General features: G+C 54.8%; 1 protein-coding gene across 2 annotated transcripts; it reads right to left on the bottom strand.

The window, feature by feature from the left end:
* Positions 1-24: 24 nt before the first annotated feature.
* On the bottom strand, positions 25-20157 carry STK25 (serine/threonine kinase 25). 2 transcript variants are annotated; one of them, XM_020989009.2, is made up of 13 exons: positions 19927-20157; positions 19208-19326; positions 13357-13587; positions 12239-12295; positions 10954-11062; positions 10290-10520; positions 9352-9509; positions 9007-9192; positions 8683-8828; positions 8298-8412; positions 6892-6963; positions 1016-1152; positions 25-815 (listed from the first exon to the last, which is right to left on the bottom strand). In XM_020989009.2, the coding sequence occupies exons 2-13, from the start codon at positions 19235-19237 to the stop codon at positions 776-778; spliced, it is 1512 nt and encodes a 503-aa protein (XP_020844668.1). In that variant the 5' UTR covers positions 19238-19326; positions 19927-20157; the 3' UTR covers positions 25-775. The 2 variants fall into 2 exon arrangements, with proteins under 2 accessions (XP_020844668.1, XP_020844669.1); XM_020989010.2 differs by lacking the exon at positions 10290-10520 and having other exon boundaries at positions 19927-20152.
* Between the last annotated feature and the right edge of the window lie 237 nt (positions 20158-20394).

Raw genomic sequence — 20394 nt, 5'->3', positions numbered from 1 at the left:
GGAGAAACAGTAGACGACACCCCATGGTCTCAGGTCGTCTTTATTGAAAGTGGCCGGTCCCTTTCAATGCTCTTTGAAAACCAACATCTTTGAATACTGAAGGAAACAAGTGAGGGTTCTAGTTCTTTAAAAAACAAACCACCTCCACCAAAAACCCCTTTGTTTGGGGTGATTCTGGCGTGTGTGGGAGGAAGACGAGGGGCCTGATTCAATACCACAAAGGCGTCAACTACCATCACAAACAAGACAAAGTCTGAGGGCTGGGCTGGGCAGGGGTGGGGGGCACGTGGGGTTCCTGCCCCTCCTCCCAGGAACCGTGTATCTGGCATCCTGGCAGAGGGAGGGCACCGGGCTGCACTGGGGCCACCTTCAGCAGCCACACAGTGCCAGGCTCCGGATAAAGGTTCCAGCTCTTCCCAGAACGTCACTGAGCAGAGACCAGTTGCTTGATTCGGCTTGTACCTGGTGAGTCGGGCAGACAGTGCCTGGCCAGCCAGCCCTGACCACCCCCACCCCCCACCCCCCTCGGTAGATGCCCAGCCCCTCCCCCACGGGCAGGCATTGTCCCAGCCTTTCATGAGCTTCGCTTAGAACAGGAATAATGACAATGACGAAAACGACAACAGCTCTCCACCAAGTGACGCGTCCAAAGGCAGCCGTGGAGCCCGGCCTGGCAGCGCCTGCAATGGGGGCCACGGATGCAGAACCCAACGGCTCTGAGGTCAGTTCTTAGGAAGTCAGGGAGAGGCCCACTGCCGGCCTCCCTCCCGACCCGTCAGCGAGCCGACGTCAGGTGGTTCCGGCTGTGGGAGAACCTGTGGGGGAGAGAGCCGCCCTTTGGCAACGTGCACAGTGTGTCAGCTCTGTGGGTCCTGCCCACGACTGCCCAGGCTACAGCCGGGGAGAAACAATAGCTCTGAGGCAGAAGCTGGAGACCCCCGACTGGTGGCCCAACCCCAAGGGACACAGTGACAGATGCCAGCCCTGCCATCGCTGCTGCTCCAGAGTGACTCACCTCTGGACCCGTTCCACCAGATGTGCTATCAGTCTGTCAGAAATGCCAGGGCAAGACTCCTCAGCAAGGCTGAAGGCGTTCTCCAGCTCCTCCATGGCTCCCACATTGCCTCCGGTCTGCTTGTGCTTCTCTTTGAGCTGTGCAAAGTCAGTCAGTGAGCATGCCAGGCAGACTGCCAGGGCTTGGAGAAGGGTCCATCATGCAAGACCCTGGGCTCCTGGGGGAACGACACTTGCTACTCCTGAGTCTGCCTGCATGTGACCTCCCTGGCACTGCCTGGATTAAAGGAGGCAGCACAAGCCAGGCAAGTCAAACCGCCCCCACCACCGTGACCACCCTCCTCCACACAGGGGCTCGCTCATCACCTGTGAATCCCTAGTGTCTCTGGGAGGCTCCCTTCACTAGCTGGCCCCACTTGCCCCCAGGGCCTCTTCAGTGCTTTACAACGACAGACACAACCTTCTCCTCTCCTTCTTGGCGCCCCTTGGCCCAGGTGAGCCATCCACCAGGCCTAAGCAGGTCACTTAACCTGTCAGTGCCAGGCAGCATTCGAGGCTGACGAAGGCCCTGCCCACGCTGGCAGACAAAGTTCATCCTACTCATGAAACCATAGGTCTTGACCCAGAACAAGTACCTCCAACACAGTGTGAACTCAGCATACAGTAGGTGCCTAATGAAAACACTTCCCCCCAATAGCCTGTATGTAGAACATGAGGTCTGGCCAAGAGGGCTGCAGCCCTGCTGCACACACAGACTCTAGCAGAACCTCAACTTGGCCCCTGAGTGAGTGATCACCAAGGAGAAACTGTAGCCCCAAGGTTTCCTCCACGATGGAATCACCCACGTCAGTAGGAAAGGGAGCTGTCAGCAAAGCCTGTCCCAGGAGCACCAGGGCCATGAGACCAGGCACCCGGGCTTTCAAAGCCTGGAAGGTCCAAAGCTCTGAATCTCAGAGACCCAGGAGGGACAAGTCTGGTGGAGACCAACAGACAGGGCCACTCACAGGCCGAAACCAGCAGCCTGAGGCAGAGCTTGGCAGGAATTAAAGCTGAGGGAGGAGGAGTCAACACAGAAGACACTGACCAAGGCAAAAAATGGTGGCAGATCCAGAGATCCCCAAAGAAGTGACCCCTTAACAACTGAGAGCAGAGAACCAAAGGGGAAAATGGACTTTCCACAAGGATTACATTTATTCCTAGAAGAAATGAAACAAGATTAAAAGCTCTGACAGAAACAGAACAGCTTAGAAGAGAAAGTGGTGAATCTTACCCAAAAGAATACTCTTTAAAAACCAGAACGAACAAATCCATGATTCCATAAGAGAGCAAGGAACATTCAAATCAAAAGAATGAAAAAAAAAATTAGAAAAAATGTCAAATATCTGCTATCAAAAATTCCTAACCTGGAAAACGAGTGATGAGGAGACAATTTAAGAATCATTACAGACTCCCTGAATACTATGATTAAAAAAAGGAAAAAGACTAGACACTATTTCAAGTCATCACTAATGAAAACTGCCCAGATCTATGAGCACCAGAGGGCAAACTGAAAGGAGAAAGAATCCACTGAGCATCACCAATTGAAAGAAACCCCCAAGGACAAGTCCCAGGACTCGAACAGTCCAATCGAGAGCTCTCATGTTAAAACAAAAACCAAACCATGTGGTGGGCATCCAGAAAGAAACCACCAAAGCCTAAGAAACCAGAGGACTACACAAGACCTGGCAGCTTCAACCCCTGAGTGGAGAAGATCTTGGAATACAACATACCCAGGCAGATGACAAAGGCGCACAACAGAGAACTCACCCTTAACGGCGAAGTGAAAAAGCTGACCTTTAATGGAACAGAGGCCCTGCAAGCGTGTGATGACCATCCCAGAGCTGAATAGGAGGGCTGACACGGGAAGGTCAACATACTTGAGCAATCAGAATAATTACAAGAACAGGATGACGATGCAGTGCTACTATTCTGCTGGGGGAGATGGATCCCTTCAGAACCTAATGTCTTCAAAGAGTAATAAGAGGACTGAATGAGAACAACAGGGCCAGTGTTGGGGTGGAGTTGGTTCTGTTCAGAGGGTTTTTAGAAGAGAAAAGAAGGGAGGGTCAAAGTGATGTGCAAGTGAAGAATGGAGAAAGGAGGCAGAACTGGCCCTTTCTCTTAACTGGAATGTGTAGGGAGAAAAGCATACCAACCTAGAGGAAGGGGCAGGCATCAATGAGCCTCCACTTACCTGAAATGGACAACAGAAAACACACAAAGTTTGGGGTGGGGGGGGCGGGGAAGCATCTAACTTCATAGAGAAACAAATGGAGAGTGGGCGGGGGTTAAGGAGAATGCACCACGACAAGCTGTCACTTCAGCAGAAAGAGAACTAGAACCTGGGGTGGGGTGTGCCATACATCCACTGGGGGCAGCCCAACAAATACTGTGGTCTACAAATAGATGGAAAATTACTCAACTTCAAGAAATGACAAGAGTTGATCCCAAGAATCCTTAATACCAATGGTCAGAAGAGCCTGAAGGCAGTAATCAGCAGGGACAGCAGCATGCAAAGACTCAAGAACTCTACTCGGACATCACCCCATGAGGAGGAGCCTTCCCCTCCTCCTGGGGGGCAGTGATGGACACACAGGAAGGGAAGAGATGCTTTTGGATGTGGGGCCCCATGGCTGACAATACTTTTTATGACAAGGGATTTTCCCCCTCCTTGGCTTTCATTTAGGCAAGGAGCTGGGGAGAGAGGGGGAGGTTAGCAACAGTAATGTGGGGAAGAAAGAGCCACTGAAAAGTTGTGAAGGAAAGAGTGCACAGAAAAGAAGTTCATTCCAAAGGAAGCACAGACAAGGACAGCTTGGAAAGTAGCATGTGGAATAGCTAACTCTTTTTCTTACAGTTGCCGTATAAAGTGTTCTCCTGGGTCTGCTCACTTCATAAAGAGCCTTCCCAGATTTCTCTGAAATCATCCCTTTCACTGTTTCTCATGGTACAATAACATTGTTACATTAGCACACTATAATTTGTTTGGCATTAACATGCCTGCTTCCCTACAACTGCTCCCCCTGCCACACATTTATCATTTTTCCCTGTCAGCTTTACCAATCTGACGAGCATGAGCTTCACCCCCAAGAGACTTTAACATGTCCCTCTAATTATGTGGCTATCGATCGCTCTCACTGGCCACATTTAAAAACAAAACAGGATTTGTGCTGCACTGAGTCCTTCGTCTCTTTAAGGTCTGCCTCATCACGAGTCCCCTGGAATCAGTGTTGGTCATCACAATTCCTAACTTTTTGCAATTGTCTCTGCAATACTGTTGTCCTTGTACAAATGGTTCACTTCACTAAATCAGTTCATACAAGTCTTCCCAGGTTTCACTTCATCATTCAACACAAAAGTACTCCATCACATTCATATTCTATAACACAACTATTCTTTGATGGAAGAACAACACTCCTTTGGCCTTCAATTCTTTGCTACCCCAAGAGAGCTAATACATACTTTTATGCATCCTCGAGTCTGCCTTTCTTAGGACTAATCCCTCCCTTCATCCCCTTTTCCTATTTCCCTAGTGGAATGAATTCCCATCCCTGTGTCACGTGGGTACTCTTCCCTCTTTTGAGGAGAGTGAGGGTATGGCAGCCACTCTCCCCCATTTCAAGCTCTCCTCTCCCCTCCTGCTGAACTGTGTGCAATCATTACTGGGGCTTCTTGATATTTAAATTCTGACTGCTTGCAGTATTTTTTTTCCCTTGACCTGGAAACTCTGAATTTTGGCTCCTGGAAGTTTTCGTTGTGGTGTTTCTTTCCACTTTCCCTCTAGGGCTTAAGAGATCTGGGCATTTTAAGATCCCTTGAACAGGATGTTTGGCTCTTTTTTTGGTCACAGTTTCAGGTAGTCCAGTGACTGAAACCTCCCTTCAGTTTGTTTTTCAGATCAGTTGTAACTGCTGCGTTATACCTTACAATTTTGATTTTTTTCACTCTTTCAACTTTATTCTTGCTGCCTCGTGGAGTCCTTAAATTCCACTGGTCCATCTAATTTTCATGTAGTTTGTTGCTTTGTTTGCCTCTTGTGCCAAACTGTTAATTTCCTTTCCAGTTATTTTCTTCCATAGACCTTATTTCTTTTCCCACTTTTGCCTCAAATGTTCTCATTTATAAAAACTCTTCAACCTTTAACTCTTATTTCAACTCTAGCTGACTTTATACCCAACAGATGTTCTGGAGTCCTTTGCTTCTGGGTTTGTGTTCTAAGCATCCCTCTCACCATACTGACGTCTACAGGAAGAATTCTTGGCTCATTCTTCCAGTTACTTCCTGACTCTGGACTTTGTTATTAAGACTCTCTACGTGCAGAGGGTCTTGCTGCTACGGTCCATGACTGTTATGCCCCAGGTCTAAACAACAGCACCTGTGTGTTTGCCCCAGGTGGGAGTTCCAGTACACTGCCGATGGACTCAGCCAACCACCGACCAAGCTGGAAAGTCCCTGAGATGCCTTCAGGCTTCCGCTGGCTCTCAGATCCCTGCTCCGGTGATTCCGACTAGAGGTTGGACCTGCAACCTCGCGCCACACAGCTGCTGCTTACTTCTCAACTCGCTCCTTACTGAATCCCCAGGATAATGCCGGGACTGCTTCTCACCCTTGACTCCCAACCCCAAGAACGGTTCCTTAGTCCACCCTCAATATGTGAACTGGGCAGTAACAGAACGAATAGTAATGCCTCCTGCGTGCCAGACGCCACGCTAAGCGCTTTGTAGTGGGCAACAGAGCAGCCGGTCGGCACCTATTCCTGCCCTCAGCACAAGTTTGGGGTCAGAGCATTTTGCCCTGGTATACAGCCTCGCCCTGCCCTGGAGAACCCCGTGATACACTCTGGGCCAGACCCAGGCCCCAACGTCCAGAGCCTGTCGTCCTAGGCCTGCCTAGTCTGGAAAAAGCATCCACGGGGATTTTTCTCCTTGGATTCCTCTCTTCTTTTTGGGGGGAGGGGGAGGGGGAAGCTTGCTGCACTCTTTCCTGATACTCCACAGTCTCCCATTCTTCTGGGCCGTGTGCAGACGTTTATTTTTGTTTTACAGTTATACTACTTCAAGTGAGTGGAAGGGATTCTTTTTCAGCACCTAATCAGCCATTTGGCTGGAACAGGCCCAGTCCCTCCTCTCCTCTGCTTGCCTCTCCTTGCTCCTGTCGCACCAACCTCCCTTCCCTCTGCATGGGTGACTACTGGGTGACGGGTCGAAGCCTGCACATGGAATCCCCATGGCTACATAGATGGTAGCCTTGCAAAGCTTACTGGGGGACATCACCTCCTCATGCCTGCCGTCAAGGCCGGGCTGTCCCAAGCCCCTGCTATTTCATTCCCTCTTCTCCTAAGGAGGAAGCAAAAGACAACAGCAGGGATGTTCTGCAGGCTTCAATAGTGTCCCCTGGGTCTCGGGGCAGCCCAAGGTTGGGCTCTCTCTCGGGCTGCCACATCACAGCCCTACCTCGCTCATTCAGAGCATGCCAATGGCCACCCTGGCTCTGGCTAGCCATCTCCCAGCTGGTAGTAGCCACAATGGTGCCTCCGCACCCAAGCATAGGAGCTGTCATGCATCAGGTGCCCCCAGGGCCTGCTCTGGGAGGGCAGCCCTGGGCCCCAGGGCAAGACTGAGGCTTGGAGGCCAAGGACAACAGCCCGCCCTCATCCTGGGCTCTCCCTGCCCTCCTGCCCTCCTTACTCTGCCACAGGATAAGCAGGAGCAGAAATGAAGGACTAACTCAGAAGGATGACTTTGCTCCAGTCAAAGGCGGGGCTCTCTTTTTCCTCCCAACCACTCCTGTCCCAGGAAGAGCACGTGGACAAGGGGCTCCCCGCCCAACAGGGCTCACCTCTCCGAAGACTGGCCGGACAAGGGTGGCGAGGCACTGGGACCGGGGCTGACGTTTGATGGGTTCTGCAGACTGCAAAGAGAAGTGCACAGTAAGCAGGGAGCAGCCGCGCCCGCCTGCCTGGGGTGGGGAGCTAAGAGTACACCCCCCACCCCGTTAGCTCCTTACACAGCCTGTGCTATGACCATTACTCAAGGGTGATGGCCCCAGTCTCCTCCCAGGGTCCATCCAGCTCCACTCCAGGAACAAGGCAGCTCTGATCCCCCTCGTGAAGTGAGAGGCAGGAAGGGGAACAGCCCTGGGGGGACCTGGGGGACGAGTGAGGGAAGTTCAAGGTGGGACCACCAACAGCGGGCCAAGGAACGGCCCGTGCAAATATGTGGTAGCAGGAGATGGCAGTGTCAAATCCAGCACACGAGGGAAGAAATACGGAGAAGAGAAATAAGGCTGAAGCAACAGGGTGAAGGGGCCTCAGGGGTACCCTGGCCACACGGGGGGAGGCACGCCCCTAACAGGCCACCCTAGAGGCAGCAGGGGCTGGTCCTGCTCCCCCTCCTCCTCCGCCAACGCATGTCCTGACCAAACCCTGACATCCTGGGCACATGGGCTCTGGGCTCCAACAGGAGCATGGCCAAGATGGCAACTGACAGCAGAAGAGAAGCAGCTCAGTGCCACCGTGGGTACAGCCGAGCCCGCAGTAATAGCACCAGGCACCTGTGATCTCACTGGATCCTCACACCACCCTGGGAGGGGAAGGTGCTGTTATTACCCCATTTCACTGTTGAGGAAACTGAGGCAGACAAAGGTGAAGTGACTTGCCCAAGATCACCTGTCTCTCACGTGTCTAAGGCTGGATTTGAACTCGGGTCTTCCTGACTCCAGGCCCAGGGTTTTATGCACTGCACTACTCGTGTGCCTCAAACAGGAGTTTCAGCTGGCTTGGAGGAAGGTGCGGCTGGCAGGGTCCCTCATTTTGCAAGCTGACACAAAGCTGGGAGGGGTGGCTAATAAACCGGCTGCTAGAGTAAGGATCCTCAAGTGTAATGAAATGAAATGCAGGAGAGGGGGCTGTGGAAGGCGAGACGGGACAGCAGTTTGTCTGAAAAGGCCACCGTGGGCCTGGATGAGAGGAACCTCAGGAGACAGAAAGCTGTGCTCAGGTATGGGAAGGGGCTGCGGCCTATGAACAGTGTGAACGTGTGCCCTTGGGGTGTGTGTGAAGGCAGTCCAGTCTGGCTAGTGAGGCTCAGTGGCAAGAGCCAGGGAAGGGCCTAGGAACCCACAGCACGGCAGGGCAGTGTCGACCCCAGGGGCCACGACCTTCACCAAAAGGACCACCTTCTTCCGTGCCCTCCCATCCCCGCTTCCTCCACCCTGTCTCAGCCCAGTCTCTGTGAGAGCCTGACCTTCTGTGAGGCCTGCAGGGCCATGCCTTTGTGCAGTTTGCTGTGCGGGCTCGGGCGAATGGTTGGGGGGAAAGTCCAGATGGGGCCCTGGTCACCATCCTCTGCATCTCCATCACTAGGAAAGACACAACGTTCCAGTGACAGCAGGTCCGGGGGAAGATGTGATAGGGCAGACCTCCCACTTGAGACCCAGGGTTCACGACCCCCCAGGACAGCAGGACATAAGCTGCTGCTCTTTTCTTCAGCCGGGGTTCGAGTCTCCCATCATCCAGTAAGGAAGACGATGCAGGGATTCAAGAGAGGGATGGAGATGCGGCTCCACACGAGAGCCCCCTGCTCCACGCCCCGTGCTCCATGCCCCCCCCCAGAGGGGCCCGCTCCGTACATGTCTGAGTCCTCGGAGCTGGAATCTTCCCCCCGGCCCTCCGACTTCCAGCGCTTGTATCGGTCAATCAGCTCCGTGAGGAAGGACGTCTTCTTGGTGTAGCGAGTGATGAATTTGTGCTTCAGCAGCTCCCTGGCCGCGGGCCTCTGGACAGGGCACAAGGGCTCAGAGGGGAGCGCCAGCCCCCCCCGGGGTCCCTCCGAGCAGGGGGTCTCGGACAGGGCACAAGGGCTCAGAGGGGAGCGCCAGCCCCGCCCCCCACCATGGGGTCCCTCATGCTTTCGGACTGGATGGCCCCCGGGGCAGAGGGAGGCGCATACTCACAAAGCGAGGGTCCTTATTCAGGCAAGCTTCCACAAACTCTTTGAAGGGCTTGCTGTGGTGGCCCTCCAGGGTCGGGGGGTTATTTTTGGGGATGAGGAACAGAACTCTCATGGGATGAAGGTCTGAGTTGGGAGGCTCTCCTTTGGCCAGCTCAATGGCTGTAATTCCCAGGGACCAAATGTCTGCCTGAAATGAGAATCCACACAGGACCGTGGATGTCAGGCAGACGGCTTGTGGGTCTGGGGGGCAGAGAACAAGGCTGTGGTGGAGGATGCGGGGAACAATTAAGAGCCACGACGTGGCTTCCTCTGGCACGGTGTCAGCAGGTCAGACCCTCCCACTCACTTTAAAGTCATACGCAGACTGCTTGATCACTTCTGGCGCCATCCAGAAAGGGGTCCCCACAAAGGTGTTCCTCTTGATCTGGGTGTCTGTGAGCTGTCCGGCCACACCAAAATCTGCCAGCTTCACATCGCCTTGCTCGGAGAGAAGCACGTTGGCAGCTGTGTAAACAGACAAGGCAAACAGAGCTGGGGAGCGCAGTGTTTTTTTTCAGCTAAGCAATATAATAAAAGGGTTGCTTCTTTCAGAGAAAGAGATCTGGGGCCCCGAAGTAGATGGCTGCTCGGACTGCTTGGGTTCGATCATCCCCACCCCAAGCTCTGCTCAGCAGCAGAGGGGACTCCAGGGAGCTGGCGTCCCAAGGCTGGGAAGGCCAGGATGCGTCCTGGGAAAGCTAAGAGTACCCAAAGTCTCTTGCTGCATGGTACGTTGTAGGACGGGATTAGAGGCTCTGCAGACCAGTAACCTCAGACCCCTGAGGTTTCTGAGCCTCAAGGGGGGGAGTCAAGCAAGAAGGCAAGAATAAGCGGCCAGAGCAGAGGGCCCAGAGGCAGGCGCCCCAGCCCTCCGCCACCTGCCGGCTGCCCATGCCATGATTCTGGATTTCCCTTTTTGTGGACCAGTGGGGAGACTTCCTTTCCAGGAGTCGGAGTTCTGCCTGCTCTAAAGACCCCCACCCACCACGAAGCCTGCAGCCAGGAGCAATCAGTGCACAAGAATGCTTCACTGGCCTTGCAGTCAGTTCCCCTCTCAACAAAACTGCCTTTTCTAGGTCCTCATCATCGTCCCACCCTCGGGAGAGCCGTTCAGCTTAGCCCGCTTCCCCAAATTCAATCGCTATGTGCCACTTCAGATTAAGAACAAAAATGGTCCTTTTCAGACAAGATCTCATTCATCTTCCTGATGTTTGTCAGGGGGCAGGGGTCATTTCCCCTCTTTACAAATGAGGAGAACAGCACAGCAGGTCGGAGTGAGTGGCCTGAGGTCACTTGGGACGTTAGCAGCAGAGTCAGAGAAATTCCAGGCCTCCTGGAGCCTGCTCCCTCGAGCCTCTGGAGCTGAAGCAGCAGCAAAGCACCATGACGAGGCAGGGAGGTTTCCATGGGCGCCTCCTCTATAAGGGGCTTCTACAAAGGGTGTCCAAGAGGGCCGAGGTTGCCCCCACACAGGCCCTTGATGTGAATGAAAGAAAAGCAAAAATAACTGGGGGAACTTCCCAGACCAGGACAACTGCTGGTGTTCCTTTCTAGATCTAAGTAGCCATGAGGTTTTCCAGAGAGAGTTATTCAGCAACAAAAAGCACACTGTGTACCCGAGGGCCAGCAAAACCCTCTCGCTACGAACGTAATCTTGACTGAGATTCAGCAGCTTCCAAAAGGGCCCTCCCTTCGCTGCCTTTCTCTCTGTCAGCCCCTGTCGGGGGCCCACACTCCTCAATGCCCTCTCTGCCAGGGTCTGCCCACAAGTACAATCAGGGGTAAGGTCCTATCTTCCAGCCCTGCTGCGGGGGCTCTGGGCAGTCAGGGCTGCACTCGAGACCCTGCAGGATGCACTGGGCTTTTCTCTCAGAAAGAAGCACAGAATACCCTCTTCCCCAAGGGAAACCTTTGATGTCTCGGTGGATCTTCCTTTCGGAATGGAGGTAATCCAAACCCTTGAGGATCTCCCGCAGGATCGTGGCGATGTAGGTCTCCTCCAAAGGCCCAGGCTTTAGCTGGAGGACGGAGAAAACAGCAGCCCTCAACGCATCGCACTCCCCAGCTCCCCAGCCCGCCTTAGAGCTCCCAGGGCTGCTGGTGAGACAGCGACAGGACACCCCTCCCCTTCTCCCATACCCTCCTCCTGTCCCCTCTGACGGCAACAGTGTTCCCAGTAAGGAAAGGCCCCAGTCCGCTCAGCCTCAGCTGAGCCCCTACAGGCAAGCCGACAGGGTTCCATTTACATGATGGACTCCTGTCTCCTCCAAACTGCGAGGCCCTCCAACCCCCAACTGCCTCCCATGTCCTCCCTTACGACTCTGTGGACGCCTGCTCTGTAAACACTTCCCCTCCCCCCCTCCCTCTACTGTCTCTGTGCCATTGGCACACAGTAGGTGCTTAGTGCTTGTTAAGTGTGAAGGAAAAAGGCAAGAGAAATTGGAAGGTGGAAAAGCAAAAAAACATGAGAAAGAAGAGAATGAGCACAGAACAGACCGAAGGACACAGAAGAGGCCGTAATCAGGCCACCACGGGGCCTCCCTGTATTTTGTGCCCGTGAAGCCAACATCTTGTGAAAGAACTATGGTATAGGCAGACGTGTTCATGTTCCCATTTTTATGTCTCAGACACTATACAACCATAAGACAGATTAAAATGAGGTTTTAAGGGCCCCGACAAAAGAATATTCCCCATATTAAAAAAACAAAGACTTCAATAAATCTTTATTTTATAAATGTAAAACGTGTAAAAGCAAGCAATTTGGGCGCCCCTTTGTAGGCCTGGGCCTTGCTTTCCCCCCTCAGTTATAGGCCCAGGCCCAATGCCTGCGTGGCACAGCCAGGGCAGCTCTGAAGGGGCCATGCTGACCTTCACCTTAGTGAAAGCCTCGCGGCCTTGCCCCAGCCACTTTGTTAGGTGGGGGGGGGGGGGCAGGCGCAGTTTTCCCTACTTGTCTCAAAGCCCAGGTCCTTAGAAGGTATGAAGGTCCCAGTTTAACTTCAAAGGGACACAAACTGGTCACACACACAGAACACAATGGGCCAATTCCACTGTCCAACAGCTCTGTGTCTGGCACCTTCTTCCGGTGGCCCTGGGCCCTCAGTGGCCTGCTCCACCAGGCCCACAGAGCACAGTAAAATCTCTCTTTTGTGCCCAACCCACATTATACATTCATAATGAGCTCAATTTCTTACCAGATCCAAGGCCGATCCACCACCCAAGTATTCCATAATAATCCATAGCTTGGTGCTCTGCAAATCATTAGGGGAAAATATTTATAAGGAATGAGAAAGGGAGTGGTCTGGTTCACCAACGTGTCTGAAAGCTTCCAGGGTCTCCCCCAGCAATCTGGCCTCCAGATAAAAAGGGCACTTGCTGGCTCCTCAAAGGCCACCCAGCTGTCCCACGACCAGATAGAGGGTCCTGCCCAACACCATCCCCTCTCCAGCCTTCTAGAACTCACTCCTTGCTAACCTCACTTCCTGCTACGTCACACCAGGTTTAATCTTTTAAACTGACCAAATAGTAGTCATTCCAATTCTTCAGCACTCATAAAGAAAAAACGGTGGAGGTGATGCTGGCCACCACAAAGCCCAAAATCTGCCAGGCTAAGAGGATGAAGCTGAGATACACAAAAAGTTCTAGACCCAAGTGTGGACACAAGAACATCTGGCGACTAAGGACTATCTTGGAAAATGCCCAGGTCTGGCCTACACTGGAGTGTGGGTGTGTTGTGCAACAGAGAAAGCGAGAGAAGACTGGGCCCCAGAGCCACCCACCCTACAGGTACGTCAGAAGGCACAACGTGGGCCTCTCTCAAGGGGCAGGGAGACTGGACAGACACTTATGAGGCCAACAGCCAACAGGCCTGATAGGGACATTGAGGGAGTCACTGGTCAGCTGTATGGGATGCACTGTACACCCCCGGTCACCCCCTCTGGGCCTGGGCTGTCTCAGTGCCAAAACAGGGGGAGAAGGGGCAGCTAGACATGGAATCTCCAAATGCCCTTCCTGTCCACAGTGGATAACCCTGTAACCTCTGGTCTCCTCACTCAGTCTTGCTTTCATTTCCCAAGAGGGCAGGACCATGAGGGGGGGGGCTTCTTCTGTGAACGGGACAGTGGAGGGACGGTGGTCCCAGAGTTGGGACATGTCTGACCTTCCTGACCAGGGCACGTTTCCCTTCAGTAGAGTGAATGCACCTGCCCGTACCCATCTGTCCCCACATCCCCAGACCCCTACAGACAGATTCCCGAGTCCCCCTGAGCGCCAGCAGCTCCCGGGAAGGAGGCCTGGGCCAGCCCAAGCTCACCTTCAGGTAGGAGCCGTAGTAGCGCGTGATGTAGGGGCTGTCACACTGGCTCAGGACGGTGATCTCCTGCTGGATGTCCTCAATCTCGTCCTCGGCCTCCTCCAGGTCGATGATCTTGATGGCCACCACCTCTTTGGTGCGGTTGTCGATACCCTTATACACCTCCCCAAAGGAGCCTTTCCCGATCCTCTCGAGCTTGGTGAAAAGCTCCTCGGGGTCCACACGGGAGTGCTGCAAAGAGAGCAGGCATGTGCCAAGGAGAGCCACCTGGGACCGCCCCAGCCCAGCTGGGCCTTGGGCAGCCAGCCCCCTGTGAGGGAGGCCCCACCCCGGACTTCCTATTCCACAGCCAAGAGCACCCCAACGGGGAGGGAAACGCTACACTTGCAGCCTTAAGGAAGGGGAAATGGTAGCCATCCTCCCAGAGCAGGTTAAGGGTTGACAAGATTTGTTCCTCACAACCCATGGAGGTCGGTGCTAGAATCATCCCCGTTTTACAGACGAGGAAACTGAGACAAGCAACGAGGAAGGGACTCATCCCGTCACGCAGCTAGTCGCGCCTGAGGCTAGATTTGAACTCAGGTTTTCCAGAGCTTTCCCCATGAAGCTGCCTCGCCGATACCTGCTCGCCCCACCCCACAGCCTCAGCACCATGTGTGTCACTCTGACCTCCTGGCGCTCACCTGCCAGGTCTACTCCTGCCCCTTCTCGCCCCGGATTTATGGCTTCTGCCCTTTGAACCCTCCACAGAAGGCACCCTGCCCGCATCAGCGGAGCAGGAGGGCATCTACCCTACAGGTACAGGAGGGTCAGAAACGAGCCACAGTGGGCTACAGGGGGCGACTCTGAATCAGGCAGGCCCCCTCCCCTCTGCGCCTCGGTGTTTTCAACTGCCAAATGCAGAGGCTGGACTTCCTGCCCTCTGTCCGGGGCAGAGGGGCTGCTCGCACGAAGACGGGGTGAGAAGGGGTGCACGTAAAGAGATAAGGCTGGGCCACAGGCTGGGGTCGAGAGTTCAGACCTCACAAGGCAGCAAGGGAGAGCCACTGAAGAGACCCCCAGACGAGCTAGTGAAGATTCTGGCAAAGCCCCACCGATTCCCAATTAAGGCACAGAAAGCCTGCCATCAGCGTGGTTGGCCACGCTGTCATGCTGCAGGCCACATTCACAGAAGAATGGTGTGTCCTCCTCAGCTGAGGAAGGGAGCCTCTTCCTGCCACCGCTGCCTCTACCAGACAGCTGTCCTCCCTGCCAGCAGCAATGGGCTGAGGTCTGCCAGACTCTCCCTCCATCACACGGGGCAAGCAGAGGCCTGGGCCTTCGGGGCCTGCCCCAAGTTTTTCCTGCCAGGCAGTAAAGGAGCTGCCCTCTCAGGCAAAAAACCAAACTGCATGAGGGAGGGGGCTCCCCAAAACCTTGGGGGCTCCTTTCTCTGGCAGGACATGCCCTGCTCTTCCTCTCGGGGCAGAACCGGAAGCTAGGGTGGGAGGGAAGGCTCCCACGTGGCCTACGGAGAACCGGGAGGCTTAGCACAAAGAGGGAGAGGTCCCCACGGGCGTTTACCCCATGTGCTCAAGACCCCTGGGAGATGGCACGAAAGATGACTCATCTTCTTCCCAACAGACACTCTGTCATCAGCCTCTCTGGCTCTTACTGGCTTTAACCTTAGATCCCTAAGGCCTTTCACTTCTGGAGAAGCCACAGCAGCCGCCTCAGGTTACCACTGACGCTCTTGCCAACAGCTATGGTTGGAGTGTCATTAAGGCACCTTGAACCAGGCCAGACCGTGCAGCTCTTCGGGGCCACCCCGAGGGCACCCACTCAGTCCCTCTCCAGTGAGGTCAGGTGTCACGGTCAGACGCTGAGAAGCCGTCAGCCTAGGCGGGGATTCCACATCACCCCCCTCCCTGGCAAAGGCCAAAGAGGGCTTTGCTTTGAAGTCCTGAAGAGGCAATGGGGCCAGGGAGACAGAGAGACTGGTAAGAACCAGTCAGTGTGGGGAGAACAGGGAGACAGAGAGGCAACAGGCCCAGAGCGGGACAGCGCAAGTTTCACTGATGGGAGTCGTGGAGTGCAGAAAAATGAAGACTGAGATCCAAAAGGAATTGCAGGTGCTGAGAAGGGAGTACTGAGAGGAAAATAACAGCTATCACTGAGGCAGCGTTATGTGCCAGGCATGGGCCCAGGAGTTCTGCAATGACCTCATCTGATTCTTACAACCCTGGAAATAGGTTTTAAAGATGAGTAAACTGAGGCAAGCAGGATTTAAGTGACTTGCCCAAGGCCACCTGGATTTGAACTCAGGTCTTCCCGACTTTACGCCCAGTGTACTGTGGCACTGCCTGGCCAAGCCTTTCAGGTGCAGTTCCCAGGTGGGGCCTGTATTGTACAAACTACCTCAGACAGCCACTGTTAACGCTGACCCTGGACTTCAGAGGCAGTCACTCCTGCAGGGAGTCTTCAAGTCCCAGAGCCTTGGGGGCAAAAGCAGAGGCGTTGAACCAAGCCCTCTTTTCTGCAGGCAGACTAGGGCCTAGGAGGGAGACAAAAGGACCCTCCATTCATCTTAAGCTAAATCGCCGTTCCCGCCAGGCCACAAGACCTCAGAGAACTCGGCGCTCGTGCTTCGCTACTCCACGGCCAGGTGGACGGTCTACAGTGCCCAGGTGGCGGCTGCTGCCCCAGAGACGGCGGGCACAGAGAAAACAGGGCAGCCCCTGGCTCAGGGGGCACGTAACGCATCCACAGGCACGACACACAGTACAGAAGGCGCAGTGTGACGAACGCTTGGAAGGGCACAACCCCGAACGAGCAGATATCGACCCAGCTAAGCCAAGGATCCGCTTAGACAGTAAGCTGTGCGTGCCCTCTGATTCAGCGATACTGCTCCGAGGGCTAGACCCCAATGAGATCAGAGGAGGAGGAAAAGTGCCATTACTAGCAGTTCTTTGTGGTGGCAAAGAGCTGGGGAGAAGAGGGTGCCCCCCCCACTGAGGAATGGCCAGCCAAGGTAGAGTCCATGATCATGGGGGAGGCTAGCCCCTCTTCCTTCTTAACATGGCTCACATAAGAATCTGTTCTGCGTGACCACCAATATTTGCAGTAGGCTTTGTTTTTCTTGCCTTCTTAACGGATGGATGGGGGAAGAGGAGAATCTGGAAACTGCAGACTGAAAAATAAATCAAGCGTTGGTTCAGCACCCACAGGCTTGGTGCCCCGCTGAGGGCAGGGTGAGCAGAGCAGGAGACTCGGTCACAGCCTCTGAGGACGGGTACTCTGGGATCCAGAAGAACAGATCATGACATGCCCAATGCAATGCCCCAGGTTACAGGTGCCTGGCAATGAGGATCCAACAGTCCGGAAAAACAAAGGCCCACAGTGAACTCTGGAGAAGGGAGAAGACTGAGCCAGGGTGCAAGGGAAAAGGCTCCCAAGTTTGTTTTGGCCAAATCAGGCACCTCTGGCCAATCCAGAAGTCGTGACCTTTGCTTAAAAGCCCTGTGCTTGAGAGGGGTTAAAGGAACAAGTTGCCCACACAGGCCTGGGGCCAGCAAGACCAGCAGGGTTCCGAGGATGGCCACAGGACACTGAAAGCCGAAGGCCACTGTCCTGGTTGGGAGGTGCCTGGGGCCATACTGCTGATCACTCTGGGAGCTGCACAGCACATGTGCAGCTCAGAGGACTTTACTGAGAGGGCACAGAGTCAGAGGTGGAAGAGACCTCAAAAGCCACAGTTCCATCCAGTCTTTCCTGCTGGATCCGTTAAGTTCCCTGCTGGATTTCACCTTGGGACTACCTATCCACCCCACTGACGACCCTTTGGGCTTCCTTGCCCTTCTAAAAGGCCTGTGATCATTAACTGTGGGGGCGTGGGGAGTGGGCTACTCCCTAGGCCTCAGGGTCTACTGGGAAACACTTAAGGGATACAAGTATCAGCTGCACTGTAATTCTGTCTGGAACAAAAGACAGCGTGTGGAAGGACTTGGGGGTGGGGGGATGAGCTTTCTGAGGTGCCCACACCTGGCAGTTGTTCAGTAGCTCTTAGGGGCACACAGCTGATCCCTCAATCCTAAGCAGCAATACCCAGAAGCTGAAGGGACAGGCTGGGGTGGGGAGTGCTTCCCTCTGCCAGAGCTGGACCCCCATTCACACACGTAGGAGGGGAGAGGTTCCACAGTGTGCCCCAAGATTTTGAGGTCAGCTTAGGGAGTGTTTGTCAACACTGCCCCCCACGCCCCACCCGCAACCAGGCCAGGCCTAGGCAACTGACACCTGTCCTTTTACTTCAGCACCATACCATGACCACACGGCCTCTCTCAACCACCCTGTACCTATGGGCTACAATCATTCCACACTTTTCTTTTTTTTCCCCTTCTCTTAAAAGGACTCAGCAACTCTTTCTAAATTAAATTGTTTTTCAATTTTTGCTTTTTGCTGAGGCAGTCGGGGTTAAGTGACTTGCTCAGGGTCACACAGCTAGTAGTGTCAAGTGTCTGAGGTCAGATTGGAACTCAGGTCCTTCTGACTCTAAGGCTGGAACTCTATTTACTATACCACCTAGCTGCCCTATAAATTAAGTTTTAAAAATAATCTATTTAACTAAAAAAGTGTCCTCTGATTGACAGTAAAAATGCATTTCTACATATCTTTCCAAGTTACCTCCACCGACCTTCTTTGGTACCACCCGTGTATATGCAGTCCTTACCTTTCCCTGCTCAGTCTCATGTGAGAAGGGCTAAATCACTCTCCCTTCACTATCACCTAAACCAGCACCATCTTTACATGATCAGTCTTGTTCAGACAAAGCACAAGCACGTTTGGGTCACTTGTCTGAGGAGGGTCAAAAGCAAAGGAGAGTTTTTCACCCCACCTCAACAGAGGGGTTTTAAAGGGACCAGGGGCCAGCGGATGGCCCCTTCCCAGAAGCTTTTGTTTGGCTCTCCTAGGATTTTCTGTAGCAGAAATGATCAAGCAGCCCCCTTGAACCATACACACAGAGAGAAAAAGTGCAAGGGGACGGCCACAGATCAGCTTAATCTCCCCAAATGTCAAGGTGCTGTCCCTGTTCTGAGAAGCCAGAAGAGGGAAGAAGGCAGGTAGCCAGGATGGCGGGGTGGGCTGGCCAGCCTCTGACAGCATCATAGTACTGGGAACCCAAGGCTCCTGGCATTTCCCACACTCAGCCAGACAGTCCCTGTCCTCTGCCTGGCCTCACACACTACGGGACAGAGGTGTCCCTGGTTCTGCCAGTCAGCTACAACCCGCAGGAACCACACCGGCCTCCACGGCGCCAGACCCACCCCAACCACGGCTTTGACTTCGGCCGGGGTCCTCTGGACACCGACGGGTGAGCCAACAGTTCCCACCCCGAGTTTTATTCTTCCCACGATGCAGCACTCATGTAAAAGATGAGATTCCTCGTATAAGACTGTGACCTATGCCAAGTCAGACAAAAGAAGAAAGTCACATCCCAAGCGCCCTTGACAAACATCACTGGCGGTCCAATTTTTGAAAATTTCCGGCCTACTTCAAAGCTCTTTGTTCCCGAATCCCTATTTCTCATCCCACAGAAATGTCAGTGGCAAGGTGAATTCTGAATTATTGAGGGGGCGGAATTGTGGAGGGGGGGGAAGAGAGGGGGGAGGGGGTCAAACGCCAAGTCTGAAAATGTGCATTTCAGATGTGCTTACATGTGTCCAGAGATGTTGTTAAAATGTATGTCTAAGCAGTCTTTAAAAACCCAAGTGTTTCTTCCTGCCCCGTAGGACTTCTTGAGCTCAGCAGTGGACGGCTATGGATTCTACTAAAGGTGGTCGCTTCTTCAGTTCTGTTCCAGAACCAACCCCCTTACCTGGTTAGCAAACTCCCTCAGGTGAGCCATGTCTCCCAGTCGACTGACCGCGGGTCTGGGGGCGAGCCCCTGACTTCTGTCTTCGAGGCACCAGAAATGGGCTTTTCACCTGGAGCGGACTGAGGCGGGAGGAGACAGGGTTTCTGGGCTGCACAGAGCAGCCAGCCCGGGCCACACATGGGCCCCCCACAGAACAGGTCGGGGGGGGGGACCTCCTTTGGGGAGGCGGGGGGGGGCTCATTTGCCACGGAAGGCGGCCCCCCCTCCACAGGACTCCAAGCGTGGAGGCCCCCCCCTTCAGGGCCTGCTGCACCCCACGATCGGAACCAGCAGCCACAGACACAGGACCCCCCACACCCCGGAGCACACGGAAAGGTGACCTTGGCCCAGTCACAGCCCCTCAAAATCACCTGCCTCAGGCTCCCCCTCCCTCCCCCCCAGGCTCAGCGATGGGGGGAGGGGCCTTCGTCCTCTCCTGGGCTGTGTACCCCTCCCCTCCCTGATTGGGTTGGACCCCTGGGGGCGTCGCCCCCCCTTCCCCCTCGCTCCCCTTCTGCACCTTGTCCTCCTCCCACACCTGGCCCCCTCCCTTCTCCCCGCCCCCACCCCCGCACCGACGCCCGCTTCCCTCTCTCCGGCCCTTCCCCCACCCCCACCGCTCTCCCTCCCGTCCTCCTCCCCCTCTGACCCCGCCCTTCTCCCCTCCCCCCTCCCCGTACCTGGACGTAGCGCCCCCCCGGGGGCCCGCAGGCCTCAGCGCGCTCCGCCTCCGGGGGTCTCCATGACGGCCCTCTTCCTCGGCCCGCAGCGCCTGACAGGGACGGGGGCAACGCGGCCCCGAGTAGAGCCCAGGCTCCGGCTCCGGCTCCGGCTCCGGCTCCCGCGGCGGTTGGAGCTAGAGAAAGCCAGGGCGGCGGAGGAGCGAGGAGGGGGTGGGGTGTAGGGACGGGAGCGCCACTGCGCAGTCGCGGGAGCCCCACTGCCTTCTGGGAGCTGTAGTCCCGCTTCCCGAAGCCCCGCTCCTCCTGCGCATGCGGACTCCCCTCCCGGACTCCCCTGGAGGAAATGGGCGGAGCTTGGGGCAGGGCCTCAGGCGGCGGCGGCGTCAGAGGCTCGCCAGGCTTTGGCGCTTTCTGGAGGAGTCCGAGATGGGGGAGAGGACTCCAAGTCCCAGAAGGCTTAGCGCG

The sequence above is a fragment of the Phascolarctos cinereus genome, unplaced genomic scaffold, assembly GCF_003287225.1.
Source record: "Phascolarctos cinereus isolate Bilbo 61053 unplaced genomic scaffold, phaCin_HiC Scaffold_7;HRSCAF=346, whole genome shotgun sequence".
Lineage (NCBI taxonomy): Eukaryota > Metazoa > Chordata > Mammalia > Diprotodontia > Phascolarctidae > Phascolarctos > Phascolarctos cinereus.
Note: the sequence above shows the minus strand (reverse complement) of the source record. Positions and strands in the feature narration are given on the sequence as shown.